At 42.0% G+C, this 14,706-nt stretch overlaps 1 protein-coding gene across 3 annotated transcripts; it reads right to left on the bottom strand.

The window, feature by feature from the left end:
- Positions 1 to 2,669: 2,669 nt before the first annotated feature.
- LOC110941430 lies at positions 2,670 to 14,340 on the bottom strand. Of its 3 annotated transcripts, none has more exons than XM_035990755.1 (4): positions 13,508 to 14,340; positions 5,191 to 5,683; positions 4,966 to 5,087; positions 2,670 to 3,434 (listed from the first exon to the last, which is right to left on the bottom strand). In XM_035990755.1, the coding sequence occupies exons 1-4, from the start codon at positions 13,510 to 13,512 to the stop codon at positions 2,690 to 2,692; spliced, it is 1,365 nt and encodes a 454-aa protein (XP_035846648.1). In that variant the 5' UTR covers positions 13,513 to 14,340; the 3' UTR covers positions 2,670 to 2,689. The 3 variants fall into 3 exon arrangements, with proteins under 3 accessions (XP_035846648.1, XP_022038757.1, XP_035846649.1); XM_022183065.2 differs by lacking the exon at positions 13,508 to 14,340 and adding an exon at positions 8,616 to 8,728; XM_035990756.1 differs by lacking the exons at positions 4,966 to 5,087; positions 5,191 to 5,683; positions 13,508 to 14,340 and adding exons at positions 9,961 to 10,722; positions 10,805 to 11,245; positions 11,328 to 12,341 and having other exon boundaries at positions 3,364 to 3,434.
- Positions 14,341 to 14,706: the final 366 nt, after the last annotated feature.

The raw sequence follows: 14,706 nt of genomic DNA, 5'->3' as shown, positions 1-14,706 counted from the left end.
GCCCGTACGCGCCTTACGGATGATAAATTTACAAAAATGGTCCCTGAGGTTTGATGAATTTACAAAAATGGTCCCTGGTGTTTCCAGGATTTAATAAAATGGTCCCTTGTGTTTCAGAAATTGACCAGGGACCATTTTTGTAAATCCTGGAAACACCAGGGACCATTTTTGTAAATTCATCAAACCTCAGGGACTAATTTTGTAAACACATCAAACCTCAGGGACCATTTTTGTAAATTTATCATCCGTAAGGCGCGTACGGGCCTAACGGGCAACGACGGACTTAGTTTCGACGCTCGTTAGGCCCGTACGCGCCTTACGGACGACGTCGACTAAATAATATTTTTTTTATTATTTAGTCGACGTCGTCCGTAAGTCGCGTACGGGCCTAACGAGCGTCGAAACTAAGCCCGTCGTTAAAATTTTAACGACGGGCTTAGTTTCGACGCCCGTTAGGCCCGTACGCGCCTTACGGACGACGTCGACTAAATAATATTTTTTTTATTATTTAGTCGACGTCCTCCGTAAGGCGCGTACGGGCCTAACGAGCGTCGAAACTAAGCCCGTCGTTAAACGGCCTTAGTTTCGACGCTCGTTAGGCCCGTACGCGCCTTACGGACGACGTCGACTAAATAATAAAAAAAAATATTATTTAGTCGACGTCGTCCGTAAGGCGCGTACGGGCCTAACGAGCGTCGAAACTAAGTCCGTCTTATATGTAGTAACTGCGTACAGGCCGAGTGTCTCTGGAATATAACAGGTTCTGTGTGAATTTAAAGTTCAGAAGGCTTTATACGCAGCGTATTGACCAATACGCAGCATATACAAAACTGATGCACATTTGGGGTCATTTTGGTAGGTTTGAAGTGTCAAATTTTTGCCAGGTTTCTATACGCTGCGTATTGGCCAATACGCAGCGTATATAAACTTAGTAAAATTTGACACTTCATACCTGAAAACATTTTGTGTCAATTTCTGAAACATAAGGGACCATTATTGTAAATCCTGGAAACATCAGGGACCATTTATCTAAATTATCAAATATTAGGGACCATTTTTGTAATTTCATGAAACTTCAGGGACCATTTTTATAAAAAATGAAACACCAGGGACCAAAGTGTAAATATATATAAAATCAATATAAAATGGGGGTCTTCTTTAAAGAACCGGCCCTTAACATGTATCGAACTCGTGACCTATCATTTAGAACCGTAACGCCTTAACCAGTTTATCCTCCGTTCCGGAGCTGTTAGAACATGGAACTTAATTCTTATATGTAGTAACTGCTAATACGCTGCGTATTGACCTATACGCACCGTATACTGACACTTCGTATACGCTGCGTATTGGTCAATACGCAGCGTATAAAGCCTTCTGAACTTTAAATTCACACAGAACCTGTTATATTCCAGAGACACTCGTTAGGCCTGTACGCAGTTACTACATATAAGACAGACTTAGTTTCGACGCTCGTTAGGCCCGTACGCGCCTTACGGACGACGTCGACTAAATAATATTTTTTTTTATTATTTAGTCGACGTCGTCCGTAAGGCGCGTACGGGCCTAACGGGCGTCGAAACTTTTAACGACGGACTTAGTTTCGACGCCCGTTAGGCCCGTACGCGCCTTACGTACGACGTCGACTAAATAATATTTTTTTTCTTATTTAGTCGACGTCGTCCGTAAGGCGCGTACGGGCCTAACGGGCGTCGAAACTAAGCCCGTTGTTAAAATTTTAACGACGGACTTAGTTTCGACGCTCGTTAGGCCCGTACGCGCCTTACGGACGACGTCGACTAAATAATATTTTTTTTATTATTTAGTCGACGTCATCCGTAAGGCGCGTACGGGCCTAAAGGGCAACGACGGACTTAGTTTCGACGCTCGTTAGGCCCGTACGCGCCTTACGGACGACGTCGACTAAATAATATTTTTTTTATTATTTAGTCGACGTCGTCCGTAAGGCGCGTACGGGCCTAACGAGCGTCGAAACTAAGCCCGTCGTTAAAATTTTAGCGACGGGCTTAGTTTCGACGCTCGTTAGGCCCGTACGCGCCTTACGGACGACGTCGACTAAATAATATTTTTTTTATTATTTAGTCGACGTCATCCGTAAGGCGCGTACGGGCCTAACGGGCAACGACGGACTTAGTTTCGACGCTCGTTAGGCCCGTACGCGCCTTACGGACGACGTCGACTAAATAATATTTTTTTTATTATTTAGTCGACGTCATCCGTAAGGCGCGTACGGGCCTAACGGGCAACGACGGACTTAGTTTCGACGCTCGTTAGGCCCGTACGCGCCTTACGGACGACGTCGACTAAATAATATTTTTTTTATTATTTAGTCGACGTCGTCCGTCAGGCGCGTACGGGCCTAACGGGCAACGACGGACCTAGTTTCGACGCTCGTTAGGCCCGTACGCGCCTTACGGACGACGTCGACTAAATAATATTTTTTTTATTATTTAGTCGACGTCGTCCGTAAGGCGCGTACGAGCCTAACGAGCGTCGAAACTAAGTCCGTAACGACAAAACACTTTAAATAACCTGCCAGAATTTTTTATAACCTGCCTGAATTTCAAAATATAACATTTCAAAATATGTGAAACTGTTTACACCGAAGTTTGATATATACATAACAAAATACATTACAAAGTTTGTACATACATAACAAAATGATAAAATACTACTGCTGCTGCTCCTGATGCTGCTGCTGCTGCTCCTGATGCTGCTGCTGCTGCTCCTGATGCTGCTGCTGCTGCCGCTGATGCTGATCCCAGTCCGCATCCGCAATGAAGGGTAGTGGAGGTAACCCGTCATGCTGTCGCTGCTGCTGCAGCGCCGCAGCCACCCACTCTAACAAATAATTGTTTCTCTCAACGTTTCGAAGCAGCCGCTCATGTGACGGGTCAGGACCGGGCATAACATGGCGTGGGAACTGGGGCGCCCCGGGTGGTCCACGCGGCTGTGGTGGCCGCGGAAGAACGGCGGCCGGGTCATGCGGCTCCGGCGGCTCCGGATCCCGCGGGGGATAAATCAGAGGGAACTCTTCTGGCAGTTCCTTAAGCTGGTATTGCGTGCCGTCCAGATTCTTTAACCGCTTCCCGCATGGAAAGTCTTTCGTAATATGCATCCCGTTTATTGTGTTCATCCCCATCTGCTTTGGCTGTGCCGCCGGGCCTACACGGCCGCGGTCGTTCTCCGGATGATAGCCCAACGAATGGGCTATCTTGGTCACGTAAGCGCCGCCGAATAGCATTCCGCGCTCCTGTCGATGATGCGCGGAGGCGAAATACTGCGCCAACCCGTAGGCGAGAGCGCACGGCCTCTTGTATAAGAGGCAATACAAAAAGAATAAGTCACCACTCGTACACCACTCCCGGCTTTTGTTTCGAGCAGTGATCGAAGTGGAAATCATCTTGTGCAAATACCTGCATAAATGGAAACCAGTCAGTAAATAATAATCAGACGACGTCGATTAAATGGAAACCGTAAGTCGCGTAGGTCCCTAACGGGCATTTAAACGGCTGCCGTTTGCGGCTGCGTTTGCAGTCGTAAACGAGCGTTTAAACGGCTGCAAACGCAGCCGCACACGGCTGCGTTTTCGCTGCCGTCTGCGGCGGCATTTGCAGCCGTAACCGGGCGTTTAAAGGGCTGCAAACGCAGCCCCAAACGGCTGCGAAATCGCTGCCCTTTGGGGCTGTGTTTGCAGCCGTTTAAACGCCGGTTTACGGCTGCAAACGCAGCCCCAAACGGCTGCCGGTTTAGACGTCGTTCAAACGCCGGTTACGGTTCGACTTCGACTAAAAAATTAAAAAAAAATATGTTTAAAAAAAATCCTGTTTAAAAAGAAATTTGGTTTAAACGGTCCTTGGAGTTTCAAAAATTGACACAAATGGTCCCTTTTTTGATATATTTACACTTTGGTCCCTGAAGTTTCAATTTTTTTACAAAAATGGTCCCCGATGTTTCAAAAATTGACACAAGTGGTCCCTAACGAGCGTCGAAACTAAGTTCGTCGTTAAAATATAAAACGACGAACTTAGTTTCGACGCTCGTTAGAGACCTACGGGCCTTACGGTTCGACTTCGACTAAATAATAAAAAAATATATATTTTAACGACGAACTTAGTTTCGACGCTCGAACGGACCTACGCGCTTTACGAGCGTCAAAACTAAGATCGTCGTTAAATTATACTTTTTTTATTATTTAGTCGAAGTCGATCCGTAAGGCGCGTAGGTCCGTAACGAGCGTCGAAACTAAGTTCGTCGTTAAAATATAAAACGACGAACTTAGTTTCGACGTTCGTTAGGGACCTACGCGCCTTACGGTTCGACTTCGACTAAATAATAAAAAAAATATATATATTTTAACGACGAACTTAGTTTCGACGCTCGTTAGGACCGTACGCGCCTTACGAGCGTCAAAACTATGATCGTCGTCGTTAAATTATATTTTTTTATTATTTAGTCGAAGTCGAACCGTAAGTCGCGTAGGTCCCTAACGGGCGTTTAAACGGCTGCAAACGCAGCCGCAAACGGCAGATATTTCGCTGCCGTTTGCGGCTGCGTTTGCAGTCGTAAACGGGCGTTTAAACGGCTGCGTTTTCGCTGCCGTCTGCGGCGGCATTTGCAGCCGTAACCGGGCGTTTAAACGGCTGCAAACGCAGCCCCAAACGGCTGCGAAATCGCTGCCCTTTGGGGCTGTGTTTGCAGCCGTTTAAACGCCGGTTTACGGCTGCAAACCCAGCCCCAAACGGCTGCCGGTTTAGACGTCGTTCAATTTTTTACAAAAACGGCTGACGGTTTGATATATTTACACTTTGTTCCCTAAAGTTTCTATTTTTTACAAAAATGGTCCCTGATGTTTCAAAAATTGACAAAAATCAACTAAATAATTAAAAAAAGAAATTTTCTTTTAAAAAAATCTGTTTAAAAAAAACTGTTTAATAACTAACGTACCTGAAGAGCGGATCCTCAATCAGCGTACTCCTCCCCTTGGATTGGTGGTGGTCCCAATGACGGATGTCCGCGATCAGATCCCAAAACCCTAATAGCGTGGGTTTATCAATCATTACGAGCCCCTGTTTACACGAATGTTTATTAAACGTTAAATTAATATTAAATCTTAAATGTTATATATTAAAAATAATAATAATAACAATACAAAATTTGTGTTAAACGTACCTTCGTATAAAGATCCGTAGCAATCTCAGCCTCCGTATACAAACCGCTATGCACCGCAAACTGTGCAAGTGACATTTCGCGCGCCTGGCCAGCCATGCGAAAAGAAACCTCGGGCGGGGGAGGGGGCTGCGCGGGGTCCACAACCTCATTTGGCCGACGAGGATGAAACTCGAACGACGACAGAAACTCGACTAGTATCTCCCTGTAGGTCGGCGTAAACGATAGCTCAAACAGACGATCCCACGGTGAATCAACGGGAACAAACCCCCGCACCCAATCTTCAACCTCAAGCTTCCGGAGGGTTTTCCACGAAACCGCAAAGTGTTCACCAATATGCATCTTCCGAAGCTTCTCGCAACGGAGCGCAGCCTCGGACTCCAGAGGAAACTCCAAATACGGGTGATTCTCTAGAGGATCTGGCGGTGGACGCGCCCGCCGTTTCCGCTGCGGCTGCTCCGGAATATCTACTTCGAAATCCATTTCCTCCATTTTTCTGTTTTAAAAAAAAAAACAATTTAAGTTTAAGTTTAAAAAAATATATATTTTCTGTTTAAAAATATATATTTTCTGTTTAAAAATATATATTTTCTGTTTACAAAGTGAAAGCATAAAGACAAGTGAAAGCATAAAAATATATATTTTCTGTTTAAAAATATATATTTTTCTGTTTTAAAAAAAAAAAAAAACAATTTAAGTTTATGTTTAAAAAATGGCCCCTGAGGTTTGATGTGTTTACAAAATTGGTCCCTGAGGTTTGATGAATTTACAAAAATGGTCCCTGGTGTTTCCAGGATTTAATAAAATGGTCCCTTGTGTTTCAGAAATTGACCAGGGACCATTTTATTAAATCCTGGAAACACCAGGGACCATTTTTGTAAATTCATCAAACCTCAGGAAACAATTTTGTAAACACATCAAACCTTAGGGACCATTTTTGTAAATTTATCATCCGTAAGGCGCGTACGGGCCTAACGGGCAACGACGGACTTAGTTTCGACGCTCGTTAGGCCCGTACGCGCCTTACGGACGACGTACACTAAATAATATTTTTTTTATTATTTAGTCGACGTCGTCCGTAAGGCGCGTACGGGCCTAACGAGCGTCGAAACTAAGCCCGTCCCGCTCGTTAGGCCCGTACGCGCCTTACGGACGACGTCGACTAAATAATATTTTTTTTATTATTTAGTCGACGTCATCCTTATGGCGCGTACGGGCCTAACGGGCAACGACGGGCTTAGTTTCGACGCTCGTTAGGCCCGTACGCGCCTTACGGACGACGTCGACTAAATAATAAAAAAAAACAATTTAAGTTTATGCTTAAAAAAATGGTCCCTGAGGTTTGATGTGTTTACAAAATTGGTCCCTGAGGTTTGATGAATTTACAAAAATGGTCCCTGGTGTTTCCAGGATTTAATAAAATGGTCCCTTGTGTTTCAGAAATTGACCAGGGACCATTTTTGTAAATCCTGGAAACACCAGGGACCATTTTTGTAAACTTATCAAACCTCAGGGACAATTTTGTAAACACATCAAACCTCAGGGACCATTTTTGTAAATTTATCATCCGTAAGGCGCGTACGGGCCTAACGGGCAACGATGGACTTAGTTTCGACGCTCGTTAGGCCCGTACGCGCCTTACGGACGACGTCGACTAAATAATATTTTTTTTATTATTTAGTCGACGTCGTTCGTAAGGCGCGTACGGGCCTAACGAGCGTCGAAACTAAGCCCGTCGTTAAAATTTTAACGACGGGCTTAGTTTCGACGCTCGTTAGCCCCGTACGCGCCTTACGGACGACGTCGACTTAATAATATTTTTTTTATTATTTAGTCGACGTCATCCGTAAGGCGCGTACGGGCCTAACGGGCAACGACGGGCTTAGTTTCGACGCACGTTAGGCCCGTACGCGCCTTACGGACGACGTCGACTAAATAATAAAAAAAAACAATTTAAGTTTATGTTTAAAAAAATGGTCCCTGAGGTTTGATGTGTTTACAAAATTGGTCCCTGAGGTTTGATGAATTTACAAAAATGGTCCCTGGTGTTTCCAGGATTTAATAAAATGGTCCCTTGTGTTTCAGAAAGTGACCAGGGACCATTTTTGTAAATCCTGGAAACACCAGGGACCATTTTTGTAAATTCATCAAACCTCAGGGGCCAATTTTGTAAACACATCAAACCTCAGGGACCATTTTTGTAAATTTATCATCCGTAAGGCGCGTACGGGCCTAACGGGCAACGACCGACTTAGTTTCGATGCTCGTTAGGCCCGTACGCGCCTTACGGACGACGTCGACTAAATAATAAAAAAAATATTATTTAGTCGACGTCGTCCGTAAGGCGCGTACGGGCCTCACGAGCGTCGAAACTAAGTCCGTCGTTGCCCGTTAGGCCCGTACGCGCCTTACGGATGATAAATTTACAAAAATGGTCCCTGAGGTTTGATGTGTTTACAAAATTGGTCCCTGAGGTTTGATAAGTTTACAAAAATGGTCCCTGGTGTTTCCAGGATTTACAAAAATGGTCCCTGGTGTTTCCAGGATTTAATAAAATGGTCCCTTGTGTTTCAGAAATTGACCAGGGACCATTTTATTAAATCCTGGAAACACCAGGGACCATTTTTGTAAATTCATCAAACCTCAGGAAACAATTTTGTAAACACATCAAACCTCAGGGACCATTTTTGTAAATTTATCATCCGTAAGGCGCGTACGGGCCTAACGGGCAACGACGGACTTAGTTTCGACGCTCGTTAGGCCCGTACGCGCCTTACGGACGACGTACACTAAATAATATTTTTTTTATTATTTAGTCGACGTCGTCCGTAAGGCGCGTACGGGCCTAACGAGCGTCGAAACTAAGTCCGTCGTTGCCCGTTAGGCCCGTACGCGCCATTAATATTTTTTTTATTATTTAGTCGACGTCGTCCGTAAGGCGCGTACGGGCCTAACGAGCAACGACGGACTTAGTTTCGACGCTCGTTAGGCCCGTACGCGCCTTACGGACGACGTCGACTAAATAATATTTTTTTTATTATTTAGTCGACGTCGTCCGTAAGGCGCGTACGGGCCTAACGAGCGTCGAAACTAAGTCCGTCGTTGCCCGTTTGGCCCGTACGCGCCTTACGGATTATAAATTTACAAAAATGGTCCCTGAGGTTTGATGTGTTTACAAAATTGGTCCCTGAGGTTTGATAAGTTTACAAAAAATGGTCCCTGAGGTTTGATAAATTTACAAAAATGGTCACTGTAAACCCTAATCAAACAAATCAAACAAATACCCCTAATTCACTGTAAACCCTAAGCAAACAAATCAAACAAACACCCCTAATTCACTGTAAACCCTAATTTACCTATGATACAGCCCTAATTTACGGATAAAATACCAAAAAAATCAAAATTACTTAAATAGGTTGAGTATATACCTCGTTTATACTTCGAATTCGCGTGTATACGGTCGGAAATACGTAGTCGCCTTCGTAGGGGTTCGTAGAGGTTTTGTATGTAATTTGGGGAAGAACATACGCTGCGTAGGGGTTTTCCTGATTTATATCAGAACCTATACGCATCGTAGAGATCAATACGCATCGTATGCCCAAGTCTGAAATTACGGTTTCGCCCTTCTATCAGTGCTATACGGGGCTTAGTATAAGGGCAAAAAGGTCATTGTCCACCTCTATATACGCTTCGTATTGATCTCTACGATACGTATATAAGAGGTCATCACAATGACCTTTATACCCTTCTGTTTAGCCTATACGAAGCATCTGTAGAAGGGCATAAAGGTCATCATGATGAAAATTATATACGCATCGTAGAGACCCATACGAAGCGTATATAAAGGTCCGAAAATGACCTTTTTGCCCTTATATTTAGCCTCGTATAGCCCTAAAAGAAGGGCAAAATCGTAATTTAACATATTTATATTTTCAAACTTCAATTTGGGGGGAAAATTGTCCGCCTTTAACCTACGATGCGTATTGATCAATACGCTGCCTTGTTTAGCCTCATTTTACCTTTTTACCCTTGTTCTGAGGCTAAAGGAAGCCAAAAGAGGGGCTTTATTGTCATTTGGATAACATACGATGCGTAGGGATCCCTACGCACCTTAGAAGACCTTTTTTTTTTTTTTTTTTTCTTGGTTTGTATTTAGAGAAACTAAAAATAATCCAAAAATTATGTTTATAAAAATTTGAATTATAAATTATAAATTATAAATTATAAATTATAAATTATAAATTATAAATTATAAATTATAAATTATAAATGAATTAAAAATGATATTATTTGAATTATAAAAATTAAAAATGATAAAAACTTTATAAATTAAAAAATTTCTACAATTTACAAAAATACAAGTTTCCGCTTAATCTTCGATAACATTTAAACTCGGTTCTCTGTCTTTGTCTCGGTCTGATTTAGGATGCATTAACTCGTAGTAGTGCTCTAACCGCGGTGTATACATTTCTTCCCACCGTTTCGCAGCTATTGATCGATGTGCCGACCACATCGGGTTCACTAAAGGCATGGGGTAGTCTCCTTCCAACTTAGCATGTATGAAGTGTCCCCCGTGAACATGTATAAGCGTTATCGCTTGAGGTCGTGGATCTAGTGGGGCATCCGTTAATGGGAAGATGGTAGAGCTCCATTCAATGCTTAGCACGTGGAGGACAATATTATACCTTTGCGCTATGAGAAGCCCTACCTGGGGCATTTCCATCCAGTGACTTTGATCGCACCCTTTCACTGAATGCCATTCGATACTCTTACGTATTCGTTTAAAGTCTCCTTCGTTATATGTTTCGAATACATGCTTCCAACGCGGTTTGTTATGGTCAATCTCCAGTAGTAAATCTCTTCGAATATTGGGCCATGCGTGTTCCGTAAAACCTAACCCGACAGCCACAGACCTGTACCCACAATGACCGTCTGGGGTCACATCTTGTATACGCGATATGTAAGAGCGAAACTCTGATGGAATTTGATTCTTAAACCTCTTAATGCATAACAAGTGCTCGTCCCCCTTTATTAATGGAAAAACCTTATCATCCCTCGTCTCCTTCTTTTTAGAACTTGTTGAACTGTTTGGTTGCATTTTAGGTTTTTCAGACTTCACAAACGAACCAGTTCCACGAGAGCCCTCTGACGGTACGTATGAGCTGTGTCGGGGTAAATCGTACCTATGCTTGGGGGAAGCGGTAATTACGTTGCTGTCCTCGCCACAGGAGCTGTATCTCGCAGCTTGGTCTAACCTCGCAGCTTCATCTAGCCTTTCTTGTACTTTCTTTGATGTAGGCCGACCGCGAGTGTTTTGCTGGACGATCGGTGGTTTCTTGGTTGACGATTTCGGGGTGAAAACCGCTTTTATCTTTGAAAGAATACTCTTTTGCTGAACGGGGGACTGCGCCTCTAAATGTTGCCGCACATTATTGAGCTCTGCTACAATATCGACCTCCTCGTCTACCAGTTTACAAGGGAGCAAGTCAAGCTTACGCCAGAATACATCTATCTCGTCGAGTTGTATTATACGCCCTGCACAGTTAAGTTAATACGGTGTGAGAAACAGCTAAATCGTACAAAATAACAAAAGGTTTGTGGTTTTAATATTTTTTACCTGTACGTGTGTAGTTTTCCAGCCTACAAGCACACGGCAATCCTTTGCTAAGCCACATATGGCAACCACATGATGCGTTAAGTTTCCGCAACACATCCATCTTCCTCAGTAGCTCTTTTTCCAGCAAATCAAGTGCTTCATGGGAAACCTTTCCACGTAGGTTGTCCAACATTCGGTGTCTGTGGTGGTTCATCGTTTTTTCGATGCTCTCAGTGAAACTTTTTTGTATTTCATCGTACTGAGTTTCAACTATATCAATGATGCATCTTGCTATTCGCTCCAATGAACTCCCGCGCGTAATGTATCTTTTTAAATTTGCGTGCTGGCTCTCAACTCTGTTGGTGGTGCGCTGACCAAAGTTGCGACACTTATCGGTCCACGCATAAACGAACATTTCTTTATAGTCTTTGAGCCAGTTTTCGTAGACGTAATCATAGACACCTGTAAAAATAAAATAATGAAATGTAAAAGCGTGTGTGAAATATAATAGATTGGGTGAGTCGTTTGTTGAAGGAACACTTACTTTCTCGGTTGGCAACCACGAGTCGGTTATACATTTTCTCCAAGTTGTACTTGTACATGGCCTCTGATGAAGATTCGCACAATGTCCGCCAGTACGACATAAATTTCCCTCAATCTTCTTTATCGAACCCTGACTTGCACTTTCTAGCTATATTTTGTTGGATGTGAAAGTGGCATAGAAGCCTTTTTGCGTTCGGGAATACTTTAGAACACGCGTTTATTAGGGCAAGCTCCCTATCCGTGACTATCACACGCGGCATCATACATTCATGCAATATTGACTTGATCCGCTCAAGCACCCACACGTAGTTACCCCTTCGTTCTTTACAAATAACGGCATGTGCGATACAAAAAGACTTCCCAGTCGACGTCATACCCACAACCTGGACAAATGGCATGTTGTAGAGGTTTGTTTTGTAGGTCGCGTCGATCAACATCACGTGCGGGAATGCACGCCACATAGTGATTGAATAAGGATGAACAAAGAAAATCTCTGTTACGACATCTGTTTTGGGATCTTGTCGGGTGTCGTAAATGAATCGGCGGTCATGCAGCAGGCTTTCCAGTGCCTGAATAGGATTCTTTCCGTCCATTATTGTCGCTCTAATTTTTTGTACCGCATTTTGCACGTCTTTCTGAACGTGCAGGCTGTCGGGGAACTGCTTTCTTAGGGTTTGAAATATGATACGTGGCTCCATGTTTTGAGCAGTTAGCTGCTCCACTAGCTTGTATTCGGCTTTAGTAAATCTTCGCACAAAAGCGTGGCCCAACAGACTCGTCGTAGGTTCGTGGTTATGGTTCGCACAGTCCACTTTTAACTCCCACGTGTCGTTCATCACGTCCCGGATGGCGAGTAATGAAAATGGGCAGCCGATTTTTTTGCTACCAGCTTTCCTAACTGTTGCTTTACTACGGTGTTCACCACTACGGTCGCACACAAGCCATACCATCCCAGTAGTACCGCCAATATTTTTTGATCGGCGGGTAACAATTACGTAACCATTATCCTTTCCTGTTTCTTGTACCCAATTCTTCAAATCAGTTAGAGACATGAAACGCTAAAAAAAGTTACGTTAATAATAATATAATCGAAACTTCAGGGACCATTTGTGTCAAAAAGACATTAATAATAATAATAACAATAATAATAATAATAATAATAATAATAATAATAATAATAATAATATAATCGAAACTCATACTTCAGGTACTAATATGGTTATTATTGAAACTATTTTAACAGAATGATTTAACAAGGTTAACTTTCATATAAAGATTTCATCTTTAAACACTAACTCAGTTAGCATACTTAACTGAACAGTATAGGGACCATTTGTGTCAATTTTTGAAACTTCAAAGACTATTTTTGTCAATTTTCGAAACTTCAGAGACCATTTTTGTCAATTTTCGAAAGTTCAGGGACCATTTTTGTCAATTTTCAAAAGTTCAGGGACCATTTTTGCAATTTTCGAAAGTTCAGGGACCATTTTTGTCAATTTTCAAAAGTTCAGGGACCATTTTTGCAATTTTCGAAAGTTCAGGGACCATTTTTGTCAATTTTCGAAAGTTCAGGGACCATTTTTGTCAATTCTCGAAAGTTCAGGGACCATTTTTGTCAATTTTCGAAACTTCAGGGACCATTTTTGTCAATTTTCAAAACTTTAGGGACTGTTTTGTCAATTTTTTAAAACTTCAGGGACTATTTTCGTAAAATTTGAAACTTCAGGGACTTTATATTGTTTTTGGCACTTAACTGGACTAACTGAGTTCTCTAACTCAGTTAGTGGTCCCTTGTATTAAATGCTAACCTAGTTAGGATATAACTATGATTTAACTAACTAAGTTAGGTTTAAACTAACCATTTTGTTAATTAGACTAACTAGATTATTATTATAAAAAGAATACAATTTTTAATAATAATAATAATTATAATTATAATATTTTTAACAACAACAACAATAATAATAATAATAATAATAATAATAACAATAATAATAATAATAATAATAATAATAATAATTACAATTATAATTATAATTAAAGTATTTAACAATAATAACAATAACAATAATTATTATAATTATATTATTTTTAACAATAATAATAATAATAATAATAATAATAATAATAATTATAATTATAATTATAATAATAATAACAATAATTATTTTAATGTGATACCTCATTTACTTGAAATGGATTGCCCGGGGTAGATGGTTCATAAAGTGATGTGTTACGGGACTCATAACCATATCCACCATGTTCTTCGTATCCACCGTATCCAACTTCATCCCTAGATCTATCGTATACACTGTAACCACCTTCACCCCCGTATCCACTGTAACCACCGTCACCCCCATATCTATCGTATCCACCGTAGCCCCCATATCCACTGTAACCACCTTCACCCCCGTATCCACCATCACCACCGTATCCACTGTAACTTCCGTATCCACCTTCATCCCCGTATACCCCATAACCCGGATACGATTGCTGCGACGGGTAATATGGTTCATCAACAGGTGCATTCTCAACACCGTATCCACTTTGTTGCACGTACGGAGATTCATACCCGTATCCGTAATCTGGACACACTTGATGCGCCGGGTAATTTGGTTCATCAACAGGTGGAGTGGGAGTCTTGTTCAAGTCTGGCAACTGTGTTTCTTGATTAACAGGGACTCCAGACACAACCTCCTCCTCCTCATTGGCAGCATTTGATCCCCATGTGTCGTTAGAATAACGATTACCGAAATAATTATCCTTCCAAAATGATGACATTTTAACAAGGTTGAACCAAAAACTAACAATTTACTGAAGAAGAAGATGAAAAGGAAAGCAAAGTATATGTCGGGTGATGGGTAACAGATATGAATGGAGGGATAAATAGACTTTCATCTGGCATGTCAATACGCAGCGTATTGATCCCTACTCACCGTATTACTTTATTCACGTGCCCTGGACAACATCGTATCAGGTCAAATCAGTCTATCAATACGATGCGTATTGATCAATACGCACCCTATGTAAGACTGATTTGACATGGTACTAGGTTTGACTGTCTGGTCGTCCACCTACCACTTATATACGCTGCGTATTGACCAATACGCAGCGTATTCAGGTAACCCTATACGCTGCGTATTGACCAATACGCAGCGTATGCAAACCCTAATTGTGCAGATAGCCTGACTTGGTGTGCAGATAGTGAGAGCCTTTTATTTTTATGATAGAATGTAACGCGCGTTCAATGCGAATTGTAAGATCAGACTGCTATACATATCATTTTATTTCTATAGCAGCCCAAAAATATGCGAGTCACGTTTGATGATTTTTTTCTAGAAATGGTGGGCTTACAAACCTCTACTTGGTTATTAGGATTT

Source organism: Helianthus annuus, chromosome 5, assembly GCF_002127325.2.
Source record: "Helianthus annuus cultivar XRQ/B chromosome 5, HanXRQr2.0-SUNRISE, whole genome shotgun sequence".
NCBI classification, from domain to species: domain Eukaryota; kingdom Viridiplantae; phylum Streptophyta; class Magnoliopsida; order Asterales; family Asteraceae; genus Helianthus; species Helianthus annuus.
This window is presented reverse-complemented; position numbering and strand designations above follow the sequence as displayed.

What these genes read in the sequence shown, in the direction of transcription:
- LOC110941430 (XM_035990755.1), bottom strand. An exon ending in CTACGGATCTTTATACGAAG is followed by an intron (nt 5,088 to 5,190) that starts GTACGTTTAACA and finishes TCGTGTAAACAG; the next exon opens with GGGCTCGTAATGATTGATAA. An exon ending in ATTGAGGATCCGCTCTTCAG is followed by an intron (nt 3,435 to 4,965) that starts GTACGTTAGTTA and finishes CCATTTATGCAG; the next exon opens with GTATTTGCACAAGATGATTT.